The sequence below is a fragment of the Sciurus carolinensis genome, chromosome 10 (assembly GCF_902686445.1).
Source record: "Sciurus carolinensis chromosome 10, mSciCar1.2, whole genome shotgun sequence".
NCBI lineage: Eukaryota > Metazoa > Chordata > Mammalia > Rodentia > Sciuridae > Sciurus > Sciurus carolinensis.
In genome coordinates, this window is record NC_062222.1 from 137,523,976 (window position 1) to 137,543,674 (window position 19,699).

The window sequence follows — 19,699 nt, forward strand, 5'->3', positions numbered from 1 at the left end:
AAGGGACGTCTGTCCAGCACGCGGCCCGAGGAGATGCCGCTGCTGAGCTCATTCAGCGGCCGTCTGCTGGAGGGCAAGGCAGGTGCAGCTGCCGCCGGCTCTGCCTCCCACCCCTCTCCAGGGCCCCTCAACCCTCGGCCAGCCCAGCTGGCTCCCAGCGACTGGCCGGCTCACGGCCAGCCTGTGGCATGGACCCCACCAAGGGTGGCCTCTGACTCTGGGGCCCAAATAGCACGTGTGATCATTACCTTGAAGATACATCTCCTCGCCTTCCGCAAACATCTGGCCGCACCTGACGCATAGCGCGCACGAGGGGTGGTAGTGCTTCTGCCCCGCCTGCAGGAGGGAGAGAGGTGCGCTGCAGCCGGGCCGCACAGGGCCCTCCGGACCCTGGACACCACCACAACCGCAGACCCCGCACAGGGCCCCACCCAGCAGGAGCCCCAGGCCACCACAGGGCCCCTCTTGGACTGGGCAGTAGATGGCCAGGCTGGAGGGAGGCTGGTCCCCTTTACCTCTGCCTCTCAGGACATGGAGGGGCTGTGGGGGGCAGGGCAGGAGGGAGAGGGCACCGTGCCCCCAGGTGGAGGGCCAGTGAGGGGTAAGAACGGCAGTGTGTGTTTCCAACTCTGTTCCTCAACTTACTCAATTAGCATTTTCTATTTTTATAATTCTTAAAATCCATTAAATTCGATTATAAATATTAATACTGAAATAACCTAAACAAATTACATGAGTTGTAATGAAATTTGGCTTATTTCTGGCTGACACGGAAAAAAAAAATCACTCCAAAATATCATGTTCGCTGGTACTGGGCGGTGACCGTGGCTGGCCTCGGGCAAGGCGGGCGGAGCCGGGCGCTACAGGCAGAGGGAAGTCCCTGCTCCATTCTTCTCTGAAATGGGAAGAAGCCCGGTCCCCACTGCCGCAGTGCGAACCCGTGATGGTCTCTGTGCTGCAGGAGCGGGTGGCAGGGTCACGTCCAGTCCTCCCTGCTTCCCTGCGCCGCCTCCGCAGCCCCTACCCGGTGGAGAAGAGTCCAGGTGGCACTCCCCAGGGGCCTGATGGGCTGCGGCCTGACCTTCAGGCTCTGGGACCCTTGCCGGCACTGTAGGGGCTGCACCCTCGTCCTGCCAGCATCATTCCCAGGCCTCGGCCCAGGCTGTCCCTCCTGTCCCCTGGCTGCCGCCCTGAAAGTCCTCTGCTCGTTCCCATGCCTCGTCCTCAGGAGACGTCGCTGAAGCTGTCCCCAGCCTGGTCCCTCCCACCTGGTTCACGCCTTTTGCTGTTGTCTTCCCACCAGACAGTGAGGCTCTGGCGGGGAGGGTGGGCACCTGGGCCTCTGGGATCACCAGTGGCCTGCTCTTCTGGACAGCAGGTCACACCACAGCGCCTGGCCACAGGGGGGTGGCTGCTCTGTGATCAGGGGTCTCAGTGGCTCACATGGCTCACGGGGCAAGTGGCCAGAGGCGCCTGCTTCCCGGGCATGAATGACAGGTGGAGACAGCTCTGCCTTCCAGAAGCGGGAGTCACCATTGTCGGCTGATGTCACATTTCAAGGAGCCCAAATGGCAAGGTGCTCCCAGTTTGTGACCTCTGACCTTCCTTGCACCCACCCCATCCAGGGGCCCCCTTGGCTTCTGTCTCAGAACCTTGGGGACAGCCCTACGAAGGAGGAAGTGACAAAGGTCCTCCTGAGGTCTACACGCCACGCGCTTCTCAGCAGCAAGGCTGTGGTCTGGACAGTTTGCTCCAGAGAAGCACGTCACCTACAGGTTGTTTTAACCCTGCCGTGGCCCACGAGGGGCGCTATCACCCCATTTCCACAGAGACCCCAAGTGTGGGGGAGCTCAAGAAGGTCACAGAGCAGGCAGAGGTGGAGCTGGGGTGGAGCCCAGCGCCCCCAGCACAGGAGGGTGAACCGTGCCCGGGGCGCTCAGTCTCCAGCCTGGAGGTCCTCGACCTGGAGTGCAGACCCCACCCCACAGGCACCCACCCCACGCCCTGAGCAGACACGGCGGAGGCGCACGTGGGCCTAAGGTTCAGCAAAGAAGACAGGCGCAAACAAGGACAGACCCGCTTTCCCCACCTTCAAAGGGAGGCTGTTGGAGTCGGGTGGGGGCTGCTCTGGGGGAAGGGTCCAGAAGGGCCCAGCGAACCTCTCCGGGCTGGGCAGGTTTTCTGTCTGGATTTGGTTTCTGTTACATTGGCATGTATCCATCAAGCTGCACACTTGCAGTTCCAGTGGGTTCTACTCTGTCTTACACACTGCATGTGCTACCACAGGACCTCATGGAAGAGCCCGATGGTAAAACCATTGTAAGAAAACAGGAGTAAATCCACATGACCTCAGATTTGGCAATCGATTCTTAGATTTGACACCAAAGTATGAGCAAAAAGGAAACATTTAAATTGGACTTTGACAAAATTTAAAACTTTCGTTCATTGAAGGACATTAACAGAACAGTGAAAAGACAAACTTTGAGAGAAAATCTTTGCAAATCATATGCCTGATAAGGGGGTAGTGTCCAGAATGTATGAAAGGTTCCCTCCACTCAACAAGAAGAAAAGCAATCCAACTAGGAAATGCGCAAAGGACCTGAATGGACATTTCCCCAAAAAAGAGACTCAGATGATCAACTGGCTCATGGACAGGTGCTCAGCATCACTGCCATTAGGAATGCAGGTCCAACCACCAGGACAGCCACAAGAGTGACCACAGACAGGGCGAGAGTGAGGGCCGGTGAGGTGTGGAACCGCACTTGGTGGGCTGGGCAGGGCCAGGGTGCAGCTGGTCAGCTCCCCACTCAGCTGAACACGGCACTGTACAGGGACCAGAAATCCACAGCCTGGCACTGAAGGAGAACAAGGGGTCGGAACGGGAGTGAGGAAGGTGTGTGCACAGGAAGATGTGCCCGGAGGCCCACAGCAGCAGGACACATGCTGGAAGTCCACCCGAGTGTCCCTCGTGGGTGGGAGATCCAGGCACATCCGCACCACAGAGGTGGCACAGTGGAGGAGGAAGGTAGGGCTGACCCAGGCCGCGGTCAGATGAGCCTGGACGACCCCCACGTGAAGGAAGCCAGTCACAGAGGCCACGTGCGTGTGGTTCCTCCCCGAGGGCCGAGAGCCCCGGCTGCCCGGCCACGTAGGTGGAGGCGAGCGCTGTCAGGTGCCCCGCGTCGGTCACGCAGAGCAGGCAGCAGCACAGGGACCAGGTCGACTGCGCTCAGACACTGTCTGCCCTCCTCCCTGGGCCACCCGGACACCCTGGGCCGGCCTGAGCCTCTCTCTCCGGAGGCAGGCCCTACTTCCCGGCTAGGTCCAAACACAAAATCTGATGAAGGGCCCTTCCGCCCCCTGGAGACCCAGCCATGCCGCCTGCTGCCCTGTGTCCTCACTGGGGTCCCCCCGGGGGGGCGGGCCAGGCCTGCTGGGGTCCAGGCGGATGGCTCCAGGGTCTGCTCACAGCTCGCTGGCCACGTTCTAAGATTTAGATTCCTTTTCAAATTTCCAGAAGTGAATTCAGTCTTAAAAGACCTCCTTACCATGATGCAGAGAGAAGGCGAGATTCATGGAGAAGAGAATCCAGACTCTGAGCAGGGGCCATGCCAACTGGAAGCATTTGGTGGCAAGTGGCTCAAAATCCCCTTGGGCTCTTTTTTTTTTTTTTTTTTTTTTTTTTTTGGTACTGGGGACTGAGCCCAGGGCTGCTTTGCCACTGACCTACATCTCCAGCCTTTTTATTTTTTATTCAGAGACAGGGTCTCACTGAGTTGCTTAGGGCCTCACTAAATTTCTGAGGCTGGCCTTGAAATTGCCATTCTCCTGCCTCAGCCTCTCAACAGGTGACGGCCACCGTGCCCCACCCCACAGGGCTCTGCACCCTGAGCTCTTGTAGGGGCAACTTGCCCGAAGAAGAGCCCTTCCCTGAAGGAGTCCCTGACCTGGTCCCTCCTGCCCGGTTCACACTGTTTGCCATTCCCCCACCAGACACTGAGCCTCTGCCAGGGCAGGGGAGCCCTGGGAGGTCTGCACCCCTCCCTAGACCCTTCCTCCCCTGTCAGCCCCAAACACAGGGGCCAGGGACACAGCTGTGCCAGCATCCAGGACGCTGTGAATGGTGTGCAAGGAGGACGGTGGCCTTGCTGCACATGGGTCACGTGCAGAAGGTGGAAGGCCACGGAAAGTGCGCGGTGCATGCCTTCGCCCGCCTGCATGTGCTGCGTGTGCATCTGTGCGTCCCCACCGGTGTCTGTGCGTCTGTGTATGCGAACGTTAAAAGGGCCCCTTCCGAGTGCTAGGCAGTTTGATGGTGGCATTGGGTCATGCTGATTCCTTGGCTGGCTTAATGATCAGCAAGCACTCCGTCTCAGCATGGCTTTAATTAGATGTTGACTTCGAGCGGACGCTTGGGAAGCTGGCTTCTCTGTCCTTGGGAATGCTCTTGGTGGATTGGAAGCACATGGCTTGTTTTCTACCAATGACAAGCCCCACCTGCTTAGGGACAGTGCCCACAAGATGACAGGAGGAGGCCAACCATGAGCATCCTGGGGTCAGAGGAGATGCGACTGGGCTGGAGAGAGTGGGAGTGGCCGCCTGACAGGGCAGGAGCAGCCTGGTGACCCCTCTCCACAGAGGTCCCCCATCCTCAAGGTGGGCCTTCCCCTTCTACCCAGCCCCCAGCCAGGGTGGGACAGCAAGTGCAGCCTGGGTGTGTGAGGCGGAGGAAGGGAGGGACGAGGGAGGAAGAAGCCAGGGAGGGGGAGGACAGGGAGAGGTCCCGAGGGACGGACAGACGCTGGGCTTCCCGTCACCATGGAGACAGACTCAGGTGCCCGTGCAGCCCAGAGAGCAGCTCTGCCAGGGTTAAGGGAGGGCTCTGTGAAGAAGGCCCTGCCCACCCGCTCCTTCCACACCTGCCCCAGGCACCCAGCGGGTGCTGAGCACAGAGGCGTGGGCTCCCTGGAGGAGCCTCTCCCCTCCGCCCAGCTGCAGCCCGGCGACCTCACCAGCCAAGGCAGCTCTCTGCAGGGCGACAGCAACCTCCCCCGGAGCCACACTGCAGCAGCCTCTGCCAGCACCAGGAGCTGCCTCCTGCAGCACCCTGCTCCCCCAGACTCCCAGCTGTCCACCTTAGCCAAAGGGGAGGGGCATGGACACCAGCCCCTCCCAGACCCCAGAAGACCCCCGCACGGAGCTCAAGACAGGACCCGAGATGCAGAATGCAGGAGGAGCCACACTCAGAGGGAAGGGAGGGGAGCAGGGAGGGAGGGCCCGTCACCACGGAATGCACACTTCACGGGCAGGCTGCTGGAACTCAGCGCTCAAGATGGCCCTGTGCCCGCCACCCCCAGCACAGACGAGGGCTCCTGCTGCTGGAGGGGAGCCCGGGATGCTCTCCTGCTCACTCTGAGGAGAGGACGGCCAGGGCCACTCACAAGCATCTTAGGTGGCAAAGGGGGTAGCAAGTGCCCCCAGGGCCTCAGCTGACCTGCGAGCCCGCCCCGCCGTCCCACACGGCTCTCGTGAGGCCCCCTCCTCCCCTCCAGGTGCCCGGCCGGGCCTCCTACCTGCTCGTGTCCCGGCACCGCAGCCCAAGCAGCAGCCCAGCAGTGGCCCTGCGCCAGCACCTGAGCCCCGCCCTGCCTGCGGGGTGGCACCTCACCCCTCTGCCCGCATCCCAGATCTTGTTTTCCCCTAGTTCTGTCACTTGCTCCTGCTACTCCGCCAGAGCCCGCTGTCGCCAGCCGGGTGCCAGCTCCGCGGCAGCTCCTCCCCGCAGAGCCCAGCTCCTCTCCGCCCGCTGCTCCCGCCTCGCACCGCCGGGGAGGATGCTCGGAGCTCTGCGGAGCTGCAGACTCCCCACGCCACCGCGGCACGCGCGCCTCCCGCAGGGGTGAGAGCAAAGCACAGATCTTCCCGGGAGCCCTTTATCCTCCGCTGCCGACAAGGAGGAGAAGCCCAGGCCCGGTCAGCACCGGGCAACCAGGGTGGCCCCTTCCACGTGACTCAGAGTGCCCTGCGGGGGCTGCTCTCACGCACCAAAGCCCAGATTCTGCCTGTGGCCCAGAGCTACCCTTCGGGGCTGCCTCTGCCTTTGCAATCCACCCCAGGGGCCTGCTGGTGGCCAGGGGTCGAGGCCCCTCCCCATCCATCACCGCAGGCAGCGTGGGGCGGGGCGCAGCACAGACGATGCCCGCTCCTGACTGTGGCTGCTCATTAGGGGCAGTGCTGCGAGAGACGCAGGCTGTCGGGGCTCGGCTCCCCAGGCCTGGCCCTCTCTAGGGCAGGGGCTGCTGCCCAGATGTCAGGAAGCTGGACTTCCCGCTGTCGGGTCACGCATCTGGAGCAACAAGAGAGCCCAGGGTGCACCAGGCGTCACAAGGTGGACCCAGGATTAAGTCAAGGTGCAAACACGCCTGTGTGCGGGCAGAGGCAGTAGTGGGGAGGCCGCCTGGGCTTGAGGCCAGCTCCGCCTCCTCTCACGGTGACTGTGGCCCAGCACACGGGGAGCTCCCACACCTGGCTGAGCTCCAATGCCTCCTGCATTTCAGAGGGGGCATGTGGGTCAGCCAGGTGAGCCAGAGGGAGATGCCAGGTGCCCAGGGCACTTGAGAGGAGGGGAGAGGAAGGCCCGAGGGTCCTCACAGAGGGGAGGAAAGGTTGATAAGGGGAGGTCACCCGTCAGCTGTGAAGGGAAGAAGGACGGGCAGCTGTTGCAGGGACACCAGGCCCAGCTGGGTGCCATTTTCAAAGGGAGACACTGTGTTGCCTGAAGGGCAAGGGCAGGGGAGGAGGACGGGAGGGTGAGGCCCAGAGAACTGGGCAATGGGCAGGGCCCAGGCACAGGAGGGGACGGGGGAGGAGAAGGGTGGGTCGTGGTCCACACCCAGAGGGCATGCATATTGGACAGGACTCCTGCCAGCAGAGCTCTCCCGGACCTAGGCAGACGCGAGTGTCAGCGTCGCCGTAGGATCCGCTCACAGAGGCAGCGCGGAGACCCACGCACAAGCTGGTGAGGGCATGAAAGACGGTCGCAGTGCAAGAGCCACCCCGATTAAAGTGACTAAAGACACTCAGCCCCCAGCAGTTGAGGAAAGCCAGGCACCGGGGACGCACTTCAAAGGCTTTCCACGAGTTTGCAGGAGGGCTCACCGGTTGGACCGTTTCCGCATTTCTGTGAATTCCTCTGAAGGAAAACGGGAAATGCAAGCGGACGTTCTCACAGAAGAATGTCCGCGGCAGCATCCTTCATCTGTAGTAAAAGACTGGAGGTGCCAACCACAGCTGCCCGGGGGCAGCCACACGGTGGGCATGGCACGCATGGGGCTGAAACGGGTGCCTGCGAGCGAGTCCTGAACGTCACGCTGTGGACGGAAGCCGGTGGTGGAAGGCCACAGCCACGCGTGCGTCCGCGTGAGTGTGCGGGAGCCACAGCGACGGAAGGTGGGCCAGGCAAGAGGGGGCCAAGGCTACGGGCTCCCTTCAGGGTGACCAAAGTGTTCAAAGTGGACCACGGCGACTGCTGAACACGCCTGTGCAGACACCGGACAGCCCGGGCTGTGCGTGCAAGCTGCGTGGCATCTCAGTAAAGCTGCCAAAAGCCCCAGACTCTGGAAAGATGCCTGTGTACGACCCCGGCAATCACGAACATCCCCTGAACTGGGAACCTGCGTTGGAGGCCATGGCGAGGTTATGTCGCACTCACGGCTGGACATCAACCTCATCCCCAGGAGGTCCGCTCGGCAGAGGGCAGGGCTCCATGCAGGGGCTGTCCCAGGGTGGGTACTGTCCAGCCTCCCTGGTCTCCGGCTGGGCACCGAGACAGTGCCTCAGGAGGGTGTGGCAGAGTGCCCTCCCAGGGGCAGGGGCTGGAGGAAGGAGCCGCCAGGTGTGAAGCGAGGTTGGAGCCATGCGCGCGCACCCTCCAAGTCACAGGAGCTCCGAGCCCCTGGCGGAGCAGGGCACTGGCTGTGGGGCTGGGGGAGGCCCGCTCACCCCTGCGGGCGGGCTCTGGCTCCCAGGTCACCTGCCCCCACTGCCTCCCGCCACCCCAGGCTCTGCCCCGCCCTCCCTGGCACCCCTGGGGCTGCTCTGCGCCTCTTGACCAGGGTTCCCAGCCCCTGGCCTTGCCCAGGGCCCTGCTTTTCCCTGAGATCGTCACTCCGGGACCAGGGCCCACCGTGGGCTGGTGATTCCCTCCACCCACCCAACACCCAGGGAAAAGCCAGGAGGCTGCAGGGCGGGTGGAGCTGGGGACTGGCGGGGCTGGCCCTGCGCCCTTCACACCGGACCTGCCCAGCACCTGCCCACCAGACCAAAGGCACAGCCACCGGGGCCGGGACTCTGCTCCTCCTGCAATCGCTGCTCAAGCTGCCTGCCAGGCGACCACTCTGCCTCCCGCAGGGACACAGTCCTGCTGCAGCGGGCCCACCCTCCCGGCCCTCACTGGAGTCCCACGTGGACAGAAAGGCTGGGCCGGGAGAGCCCCGGGCTCCCGACGGGCCCTGTGCCCTGTAGAGGGGACAGAGCGGGCCTCTGGGGAGGCCCACACGGAGCTGCCAGGACAGTGGGAGTGCGGGTGGAGGCTCCGGGAGCACCGCAGAGGCTCACCTCCAGCACGCGCCCCGTGACGTACTTCTCACAGCCGTCGCAGCGGATGCCGAATTTGGCGTGGTAGTCGGTCTCACAGTAGGGCAGCCCGTCCCTGTGAAGAGACGGCAGTCAGGACGGGCAGGGTCACCCTGAGGACTGCTGGGCACTTAGCCCCCAGGATGTGACCAGCTTCGCAAGGAGTCCCATCAGAGTGCGGGCACCACCTCCCACGCCGAGCAGCAGTGCCAGGGGCCCACCGGGCACACACAGGGCCTGCCGGAGGAGTGATCATGAAGAGCATCCCCCTCTCAGGGGAGAAACCGAGGCGCACAGGGCCTGTGCCCAGCCATGAGGAAGGCCAGTGGTGTCCACCCCTCTGTGCTCCGGGGCTGTTGGTGGCACTGGGATTGAGTGTGGATGGAGTGAGACCCTCTTTCTGGTCACTGGCTTCGAGTCTGCCACACGTCAAGCAGGCTGTGGTGAAACTGCCAGAGCGCCCGCAGGCGACGTGAGCCCCGCAGCCCAGCGGGGTCTGCTATGCCCACTGAGACCCCCTTCAGACCCAGCCCCGTGGGTGGGGAGGGCGGCTCGGAGGTGGCACTGAGGTGTCAGGTGGCCCTGCTCAGTGTGGGAAGGGGCCTGGGACAGCAGGTGGAGGACAGACTTGGACTCAACACCACGTCCCATCTGAGTGACAGTGGCAGGTCACTGACCTCCTGAACCGCAGCTCCCATTGGTGAAACGGGAGAAAGACTAGCAAGGACCACTCCAGAGCCTGTGGTCAGCGCAGCACCGGGTGGCGCTCTCCTGATGGGGGCTGAGGCCATGCTCCTTACTAACCAGGCTGTCCTCTCAGCATAGGCTGTGCCCAGGAGGGGCCAGGCATGGAGGTGGCCGGGAGGGGGGGCACCTGGCATTCCAGCTGAGGCCCCTCTCCAGCACCACGGAGAGCCACTGGGCCTCTGGAACAGCCTGGCGCCGCTGAGGTGAGGGCCGCCTCCCTCCCTCCACTCTCTGGGGGACATAGCCAGGGCTACGTCCCCTGTGATGGCCGGTCCCCTGGGCCATGAGTGGACCACCTCTGAGGGAAAGAGCGGGCCCTTCCTTCACACAGGAGAGGAAATTGCGTCCTCAGGGTCATTTCCCACGGCTGCCAAGCTCAGGGCCCCACCCTGCCCCACAAGTGGGTGTGTCTGGCAAATCCTGGAGGTTCAAAGATGACGTCTCCATGGAAACCCCACGTGTCCTCCCCCTCAGTTCTGGGACAGCTCTGGAGGCTGCTAAGTAACGCTGGCGGTGTGGGTGAGCGGCAGCGGCAGCGCTGCGCGGGGGTGGCGGCCTGCCGGGCCTGGGCACTGCTGTCCCTTCCACTGCGAGGTGCTCTGCACTTCCCTGGTCTGCCTCGCCCTCCCCGCCCAGGGGCTGTGATGGAGGCTGGGCTCATGCTTCCTCACCACCCCACCCGCCCTGGGCGGAGGCTCACCTGTTGGGGCTTCGCCCTGAGAAGCTTCACCTGGAGATCATGGCAGTGAGAGCTGTGGTCAGAGATGGGACAGGCCCCTGGTGCCCCCACCCCTTCCCCTCTGTGACATCTCAGGATCGGGGGCTTGGATTCCACACACCTGCCCCTGTATGTGCACATGTGCATGTGCGCATGGGTGTGGGAGTGCATGTGCATGCATATGTGTGCATGTGCATGCATGGGCGTGTGCGTGTGCATGTGTGTGTACATGGGATCATGTGTGTGCACTGTATGTGCATGTATGGGTGTGTGTGTGTGCATATGTGTGCACGTGTGTGCGGGTGTGTGGACGTGCACTGTGTGCGTGTGCGTGCTCACTCATCCTATGTGTGTTTATCACAGGACTTTTCCACTGGTCTTTCCCCGTGCTACTCAGGTCCCCCTGGGAGCATGAAGAACTAGCCCAGGCTGGGGTACCCGCTGCAGAGGGCACCTCCCAGCACCGGGGAGGGGCTGTCCTTCACCATTTGCCCTGGCGCTCCCCTCCGCACTGTATGGGGCTGCCTGCCTCAGTTTCTTGTCCCCAGGTAAGAGCGCACCCTGGCCCAAAGGACTTGAAATCGGCACACTACAGTGACGCAGCCACATCAATGTTTACAGCAGCTCAACTCACAATTGCTAAACTGTGGAACCAACTAGCAGCAGATGAATGGATAAAGAAAATGTGGTACCCATACACAGTGGAATATTACTCAGCCTTGGAGAATGAAACCGTGGCATTTACAGATAAATGGATGGAACTAGAAAATATCATGCTCAGTGAAATGAGAAAAATCCCAGAAAGCCAAAGGTGAGTGTTCCCTTTGATATGCAGGTGCTGACTCACAAGAGGTAGGGTGGGGAGTGGAGGGTCACTGAATTAGACGGGGAGGAAGGGGAGACAGGAATGGGAAAGACAGGAGACTGAACAGGAATGAACTTCCCTACGTTCACATATGAACACGCGACCAGTGAAACTCCACATCGTGTTCAGCCACAAGAATGCGAAGTTGTGCTCCATGTGTGTATCATATGTCAAACTATATTCTACTGTCATCTGTAACTAACGAGAACAAATAAAAAAATTTAAAAAGAGAACAGTCCTTGACTCCTGGCAACAAGCCCCTGGAGGCCACGACAGCCCCAGGAGGCGCCCCACGGCCTCTGGTAGGTCAGGCCCTGCCCCTCCGACCCCCTCCCCGCTCGTCCCCGTGTTGGGGGAACACTGCCGGCCACGGCGGGCAGCCCCAAAGGCCCTGCTCTGCAGAACTCGGGGTGTGTGGCCATGGGGTCCTAGCCCTGACCACCAAGACGGCCAGCCCTCCTTTCCTGTCCCTGGGGCGGGTATTTGCTGACCAGGTTTGTGCTCACAGGGTGTCGAGCATGAGGAATGTCCAGGTGTCCCGGAGGTGGGGGGCGAGGAGACCTTGACAGGGTCAGTTTGTGCTGACCACGAGCCCGCTTCTGATCTGCAGAGGGAGTGGAGCCTCCGCCACCATTTACAGAAGCAGAACTGGCCGGGGAAGCCGGCTGGGAGCAGGGCAGGGGAGGGCCCTGACCCCGGACGGGGCCCGCCCACTCACTTGCTGATGTACTCGGCGTTCAGGAGCTTCCCGCAAGCCGTGCACTTGAAACAGCCCAGATGCCAGTGCTTGTCCAAAGCCACCAGGGCCTGGCCGTTCTTGATCTCTGAGCCACAGCCCCCACAGCCTGCAAGCAAGAGCAGAACAGGACGTCCTCACAGCGGGCCTGCCCTGTGGGCCCTGCAACAGGTGACCTGGAGGGACACGGCCCTCACCAGGGTGCCCTTGCTGCCCCAGATGGCACGGAGCACCTGGAAGAGGACCCAGAACAGGGACAGAAGGCGACCACGCTGGCCCGCAGCTGGCGCGGCAAGGGTGTTCCTGCGTGTGTGGAGTGCTGATGGGGCCGGGAGAGTGGTGGGCACCTGACCCAGGCCTGGACACAAGTAAAGGGGACGGGGACACTGACCCGAAGACTGCCTGGGAACGGAGGGTGCCCTCCCCTGCCTTCCCGCACAGGTCTTCCGGGCACTAACTGGCCCATTCTGCCTGCCTCCTGGATTGTAAAGGACTTTCCCTGGGAGTGAAGAGCCAGCCCCCTGTGAGGCCCGCCCAGGACTAGAGCTTTCCCAGGACCCAGAGAGGGAGCAGCGCCCTCATCCCACCGGCCTCTGTGAACAGGCTTCCGCCTGAAAGCTGAAAGCGGGGGAGGGGGTGAGGCTGAGGCAGGAGGATCACAAGTTCAAGGCCAGCCTCGGCAAATTAGTGAGGCCCTGACCAACTCAGTGAGACCCTGCCTCTAAATAAAACACAAATATGGGCTGGGAGCGTGGCTCAGAGGTTGAGTGCCCGAGTTCAATCTCCAGTACAAAAAAAAAAAAAAAAAATCAAAAAAACTCACGCACAATCATATAATGTTTTAGAAACCCTGTGCACAGCCAGGTTTAGAGGACACTGACGGCACTAGACAGCCTAGAAACGTCGAGAGAAACTGGAGGCGGGCGCTGGGATCCGCAGTGCCAATCTCCCCGGTCCTGCAGGTGTGAAGTAAAGCTCAGCTTCTCCCAGTCTCCGGGCACTGCTTGGGCTCCGGCCTGATTCCCACAACAGGACTGGGGAAGAGCCTGCCTTCCAAAAGAGCAGGCGCCTTCACAACGTCCACTCAGACAGGGGCACAGGGGTGGGGGACCTGGCTGTGGGGTCCAGGTGGCTGGGAGCTCTGCCAATAGTGGCCCTGGGCATCTCCATCAAGGCCTCTGCTTTGAGCCCACTGAAATGCGGTGCCCGCTGAAGAGAAAGGGATCGCACCCCAGAGGCCTGAGCCCCAGCCGGTCACCCAGCCTGCCACCCAATGCTTGCACCAAGCTCTCGCCTGCCTGGGGCCCTCCAGGAAGCTCCGTCATCTCCATCTTGGCTGTCTGGGATCCCCGGCACGTCCTGCATGACACGGGTTCCACCTGTGACTCTGCAGGTGGAGACGCCCAGCGAGCTCTGCAGCCTGACCAGTGTGTCCCCATGTGGCTGGTGCTCTTCACCCTGTGGCCAATGGCCGGGTCTGGGCCCCTGGCCAGCCTCCCTGTGTCACCCTGTCTTCCCAGCTCAGCTGCCCTGGGGCCTCTGAGGCCACCCTGCTTTGCACCAGATGCTCAGGCCCCGCCTCCAAGCGAGCTGTCACTCACGTGGCTCCTTGAGGATGGGAGAGAAACTCAGCAAGGGGGAGCTGGGGCAAGGTTGGCAGCAGGAGCCCACACGGGTGAGTGGGGCAATGTCCAGGACAGAGTGGCCACGTACACGTGTGTGTGCATGTGTATGTCTGTGTGCAAGTACGTATAGTGAATGTCGTGTGTGCACGGCCCTCAGTATCCACAGGGCTTGGTTCCAAGACCCCTGAGGATGCCAAAGTCCATGGGTGCTCGGGTCACTGACACAGGGCGTCTTCCACGTGCAGATCTGCAGACCTCCTGCAACCCCTGGTGCGGGTCGATGCCCCCGGACCATGGCTGCACTGTGTGGTCGGGAACGCCGGTGAGGAACCGCCCGTCGGTGTTGGGACAGACATGATGGTTTCTCACGTGGCTTGAAGCAGACCTGGTACCCCCACCCAAAGACCCTTTCCCTGATGAAGCTTCCCTTCTCTTCCGAGAGATCTTGACAGTGTTCACAGGGCCTCGCGGGAGTTCTGCAGAGCGCTCAGTGTGGCTGCTGCTTCCTCTTTCCTGTAAGTGCCAGGTTTGCACACGCAGCAGGTGGGACTGTCTGGCCGACCATTTGGGACAGAAATAACTGCTAAGTTCCCGCCCACTGCCACGTAACCAACCGCCCCACTGCGTACAAATCTAGAGAAACGTCCAGACTCAGGGTCCGGTCCTCTGGACCACTGCAGCTTAAATAAGCCTGCTTCCTGAAAATTCCTCGGGCGTCCGGCCTCATCTGTCCTCCAACACCATGAGGTGGAGCCCAGGCTTGGGGCCGACCGATCATGTGTCTGCGTGTGTGTGCACCTCTCTCTGTGTGCAGGGGGCACTCTGTGAGTTGCGTGTTGCTGTGTGTCTACACTTGTGACGGCATGAGCATGTGTCTGGCGAAGCCTGCGTGTGCATGTGTGTGTCTATGCACACGTGCGTCTGCAGGTGTGAGTGTCTGTGTGCGTGAGCTTGTCTGTGGGAGGGTCTGGCTGTGCACTGAGGTGGGCAAGGAGGGGCCTCGGGTGCCTGTGTGGGCAGACAAGGAGCTGCACAGGCCACAGGGACCCTGGGTGCAGACGGCTCTGGGGCTCAGCCAGCTGGCTCATGCATGAGTGGGACCCTGCTTGGCCTGAGACGGGAAGAATGAGCTCTAGGTCCCAGCGGGCCTGGGTGCGAACCCTGAACCCTGGCCTACCACTACCCGGCCACACGGGGCTGGGGTGCTTCCCCTTGTATCCCATGGGGGTGGCCGTCACGTCAGCACTCACTGCCTGATTCAGGGGCCCGCACGGCTGGCCTGCCACTGTGGCTGCGTGGCACTCAGCTTAGCAAGGGCTAAGCAAGACCTGCACAGGCCTGGCATGCGTTCAGATGCTGCTTGGCATGTGGACTTACGCCGATGGTCATGCTCAGAGGCCTGAGTCATTGCTTTTAAGAATAAAAAAAATTAACACCCACAAAACTGTTGGTCAAGCTGTTCCTAAATTATCGCACTGTTAGATTCACATGCAACTATGGAAAACAAGGGAAGAAGAGGCTTGAACTCCGGGGCCCTGAGGGAGGGGGCTCAGGAAAGACCAGGGCCGAGAAGCTCTGGGCGAAAGCCCCTGCTCAAGTCCAGGGGCCCCGTGGAGCACAGAGCAGAGCTGGAAGCCACCCTCGTGTTGATCCAGGGCACACTGTGTAAGCGCCATGCCAGTGGCTCTTAGGTAGGGTAATCTGTCCTCAGGGGACAATGTCCGGAGACCCTGGAGTGGGGCTCCCAGCACCCAGAGGTAGGGGTTGAGCCTCCTGCTGTGCACAGGAGCCCCCTCAAGAGCCACCTGGGTCCAATGCCTACTGTGAGCAAGATGAGCAAGCTGGGTGGCTGCCCACAGGTGGTGGTGAAGGGGACAGGCAGCTGGAGCTGAGCCAGGCCGCCTGGGCCCCAACCCAGTGGTGCCCCTCCAGCTGTGTGACCACGGGGAAGTCCCTGTACCTCTCTGAATCCTACCAAGAGGAGGACACACTCTGTGGAAGGGCAGGCAGAGGCAGGTGCCGGGTCCTGGTGCGAAGGGACATTTGAGGGTCCTGCAGCTCTCCCAGACGGTGCCTGGGAGGAGCCCGAGAGGCCACCACCCTTCCTAGCCAGCAGTGGGCCCTGCCCAACCACCAACTCCCTGGGGGGCTGCCTCCATTTCTCTGTCTGAACCCAGGGACATGGACCTCACAGCCGGTCAACCTCATAGCCTGTCCCTTGCACGTCCCTGGCCACTCAGGGTGAGAGCTCTGCTATCAGTGAGCAGTGAATGCGGAGACCAGGGTGAGAGAGGGACGTTGCCATGGAAACCACAGCCATCGCCAGCACACACGTGGGGCTCAGCAGGCCCTGCGTGGCTCTGTGTGGCTCTGTCAAGTGCACAATCATCATGCGTGACCCATGCTGCCCCAAGCTCAGCAACAGGATGGCCCTAGAGTGCGGCAGGCCTGTGGGGCGTCCCCAGAGTCCCCTGCCAGACACCAGGGCTGGTGATTTGTTTGTGGACCTCCAGCCTCCAAGACTGGAGAGGAATTTTTGTTCTTTGTAAATTAGCCGGTCTCAGGTACTTTGTTACAGTAGTACAAATGGATTAAGACACCATCCACTGAAATTCTACCTGCGTCCCAAGTGTCATTACCAAGGCCACCTCCTTGGAGGCATCTGGTCACAGCAAGGTGAACCCACATGCCCTGGAATTAAAGGCCGTGGCCCCGATCTCAGGCCCTCAGTCCTGGCTGCATGCCCCCACCACACTGGTAGGAGGGAAGAAGTCCCCTTGCAAGCGCTCTGGGACAAGATGCAGGCGACCCTTCAGAGGACATGCAGGAGCCCTGGGCTATGATTCTGTTTCTGGCTGCAGAAAAGCGTGAGCTCAAGGTTTTCCCATGGACTGGGGAAGGGGCAGGTTTGATTATCAGGCCATCCTGGAAGCCAGGGAGGATGTATTCTTTGAAAATGCACAGTAGCTGGGTATGGAGGTGCACGCCCCTAATCCCAGGGACTCGGAGGCTGAGGCAGGAGGATGTGAGTGTGAGACCAGCCTCAGCAGTTTAGCGAGGCCCTAGTAACTTAGTGAGACCCTGTCTAAAAAAAAAACTAAAAAGGGCTGGGCACCCCAGGGTTTAATCGCCAGTATTAAAAAAAGAAAAAAGGAAAAATGCACAGTTGATATTTTAAAATGAATTTGCTCTAAGAAAGGGTGGGGACTTCTCCAAGAACATTTTTTTTAATCTCAAAAAACCCCTCAGACAGTGTTTCTGTGTCTGGGTGTAGTTCCCTTTTCACTTTGGCTGCCAGGAAGCAATGAACTAACCGTTCAAATGAATACCCTCCTTTTAAACTTTTGCCACAGAGCTTTTGACTACTGTTTAGAATTTGGTTATAATACTACTACTGTTTGTGATGAAGATCTTGCAAGTTTGATCCACCCAGGCCCCAGCTGGGGAGAAACTTCTGAAAGGAGGACTGTCCCGGAGAGCCGCAGAGACCAAGCACACACGCAGGGCCTGCCCTGCGCCCCCGGCGAAGGCTTCCTGCGCTCAGGTGAAACCCGACCAGCACCCTCACGCAGCACGGCCCCCGGGCTGGGGCGTGGCAGGAGCTGGGGGGACAGGGCGCTCGGCAGGGGCAGCGCGTGGGAGTGGACCTGCCTCTGGGAATCAGGAGAGGCCCACTGGGTCCTCGTCCTGAGAAGTGGCCCTGCCTCGGGGACACCACGGTGACCACGTTGTAGGCCGGCTCAGAACACTTACTTCCGCAGTGGCGCCTGCAGCAGCAGGTCCTGGGGTGCTGGGCCCTCCCAGGCCCCATCCTGCCTCTCACCCCGGAAGTGCTGCCCAGGCTGGGAGAGGCCACCTTGCTCCACCCCGTCTGCAAGCAGTAACGCCGCTGGCACTTGTTCTTTTACAGTGATAAGAAGGGTGTATTGAGCACCCACTGCATACACACCTGGGCCAGCTCCAGGGTGGAGTGTGGACCTGAGAGGACCCCACAGAAGCCAGGAGTTCAGGCTCTTCCAAGGGCCCCAAGGCGCCTCTGGTGGCCTGGAATCAGTGCGGGAGGGGAGCTGGGGCGAAGGCTGCAGGCAGAGGACGTGGAGGCCAGGAAGGCCTCCTGGAGGAGGGGGCTGGAATGGCCGGGGGAGCAGGGGAGGCCTGGAGGCCCCTGGGAGGGCAGAGCCCAGCACCGGCGGGCCCCGGATGTCCAGCCTGGTGCTGCCTCACACGCCCCCACGCCGCGTCCCAGTGCAGCCCCGCCCGTCCCCGGCTGTGCCCCCACGCCGCCCCGTGTCACTTACTCCGCAGGCCCGGGGACTGCATGCTGCTGCCCAGCACTGTGGGCAGGGAGCACTTCTGGCACATGCATTCCTTCCCGTTGAAGGTCACTCGGTCCCCGGGTGGAAAGGGAAGCCTGAAACAAGAGAGCACGTGACCGGCCAGGCCCCCTGACCGCCCGTCTGGCCTGCAGAGCCGCCCAGAGCACGCCCGGCAGGCGCCACAGGCCACGGACACAGGGCCCCCTCCCAGACACCACCACGGCCCTGTGGGGTCTCAGGGGGCTGCGCACACCTGGGCCTCCTCGTCTGTGTGGGGGCGCCCGCCTCGAGCTCCGGCCTCGTGACCACTCAGTTCCACCCTGATGGCCACAGTGACCAGCCGCGGCTGCTGAGCACAAGCTGGGTGCCTGTCCTCTCCCTCGGGCTGTGGCCTGGCCCCCGGCCCACCCGCCTCCATCTCACCAGCTCCAGCCCAGCCACCCCGGGGACCAGGAGACCTTTGGGAAGCAGAGGCCTGCCACAGCCCCCGCTTGGTGGGGCTGGCCCTCATTCAGTAGGTGTCTTGGGTCCCCGCTCGGCTCCTCCCTGCTCTGAGGACCGCCTTCTCATGTGTGCTGGGCCGGGCCAGGGTCTGCAGCCCTCTCACTCCACCATGCCCTGAAGCCCCTGAGCCCATCTTCTAATCAGTGCTGGGGTCTGCCCCGGGGTCTCGGGGTCTCAGTGTCTTGCAGTCCCCCCAGTAATGGGGACTTGGAACTGAGTGGAGTCCTGCATGGGTGTGATCTGTGTGAGTCTCCAGCTGTGTCGCCTAGAACAAGTTACTCACACCTCTGTGCTTCTGTTTCTCATCTGTAAAGGGAACCAACACGACCTGTACCCGGGGTTGCCATCAGCCAGCCAGCCCGTCAGCAGACATTGGTGGAAGGTGCTGGCCTGCGATGGGCCAGGAGGGGCTGGAGGCTGGCAGACTCGGGTCCCCTCAGGGCTGCAGCTTGATGGATGCGCCCCACGCCCAAGGTCACCAGGACATCGCCTGTCCCATCGCCTGCTGGTCTTGCGTCTGTGCCTGCTACGCTCTGCCCCTGCCAGTGGCTTGCCTCCTCCCTGGAGCTGTGGAAGTCCCCTCCGACCCTCAGTGGACACCCCGGCTGGTGCCTGCGCTCGCATTTCCTCCGTGTCTTTTGACGTGGTTCCCCGTCAGCCTGCGCGTTTTCCTGGGGGGCGGCTGGCAGGTGGGCGCTGGGTGCCGGAGTCGAGGAAGCCCTTCTTCTGTCTCCACTTGGCCGGGTGCCGCCTTCTTGGCACCTCCTTTATCTGCACGCAACGCAGCGCGCATGTCTGCGGGTCTGGTGTGTCTGCAGCTGTGCGTTTCACCAGTGTCTCCAGGGTCCACGGGAGAAGCCCGGGCCCCCGGCCTCGCCTGCTGACCACGGGTCCCTTCAGCCTGGTCCCGCAGCCCCGGGCTCCCCTTCCCTCACCTGTGAACCCCCTGACCTTTGTGTCCTGCCTGTGCCCCTCCGCTGGGGGGCCTGCGGGGTCTGCGGTGTCTCCGTGGACCATGGGTGGGCCCCTCTTGTTGCTGCCATGATTTCCGGTCACCCGGTGATGGGCAGTTGGAGGGTGATGGACTCGGGAGGTCCTGTTGGATGTATTCTCTGGTTCTCGGTTTTGTAGTTCTCAGCGAATCTGGAAATGTTCCATCCATTATTTCTGCAAGTACGCCTTGGCCTCCAATGGGCAGAGGGACCGGCCGACGGGCGGGGGCAGGAGAGCGTTCATTCGCTCGGCTCTTTCCTGTCCCGGGTCCTGTTCTCTCCGAGTTGAGTCTGGGGTTCTTGGGCTCTTTCTGGGTCACACCCTTCCCTTCTGCCTTCTGCTGATTCCTCCTGGGGATTCCATTTCAGGACTCGAATCCTCACTCCTAGATCCCGACCGGCTTCTCCTTCCTCCGGTGACGTCCGGTCTCTTCCTTCCAACGCGCACAGGCATTTAAGCAGCCGCTTCAAGCCGCCGTCCGCCAGGGTGCCGCCGGTCACTGCCTGGCCTGCTCCTGTTCCCTGCTCCTCCTCTGGCCTGGGTCCCGTTTTCTAGTTCCTT

The 19,699-nt window shown here is 61.7% G+C and overlaps 1 protein-coding gene across 26 annotated transcripts in view; it reads right to left on the bottom strand.

Annotated features, from left to right (window-relative positions):
- Positions 1-19,699, bottom strand: part of Ablim2 (actin binding LIM protein family member 2) — a 125,936-nt gene that overhangs the window by 59,970 nt on the left and 46,267 nt on the right. For 12 of the 26 annotated variants that reach the window (XM_047565958.1, XM_047565961.1, XM_047565960.1 and 9 more), the window contains 5 exons: positions 17,624-17,736; positions 17,275-17,369; positions 11,683-11,809; positions 8,617-8,710; positions 249-336 (listed from right to left, as the gene is read on the bottom strand). In XM_047565958.1, coding sequence (XP_047421914.1) covers positions 249-336; positions 8,617-8,710; positions 11,683-11,809; positions 17,275-17,369; positions 17,624-17,736 — 517 coding nt within the window. The remainder of the gene's footprint in view (positions 1-248; positions 337-8,616; positions 8,711-11,682; positions 11,810-17,274; positions 17,370-17,623; positions 17,737-19,699) is intronic. The other 14 variants (XM_047565951.1, XM_047565973.1, XM_047565971.1 and 11 more) reach the window with 2 other exon arrangements.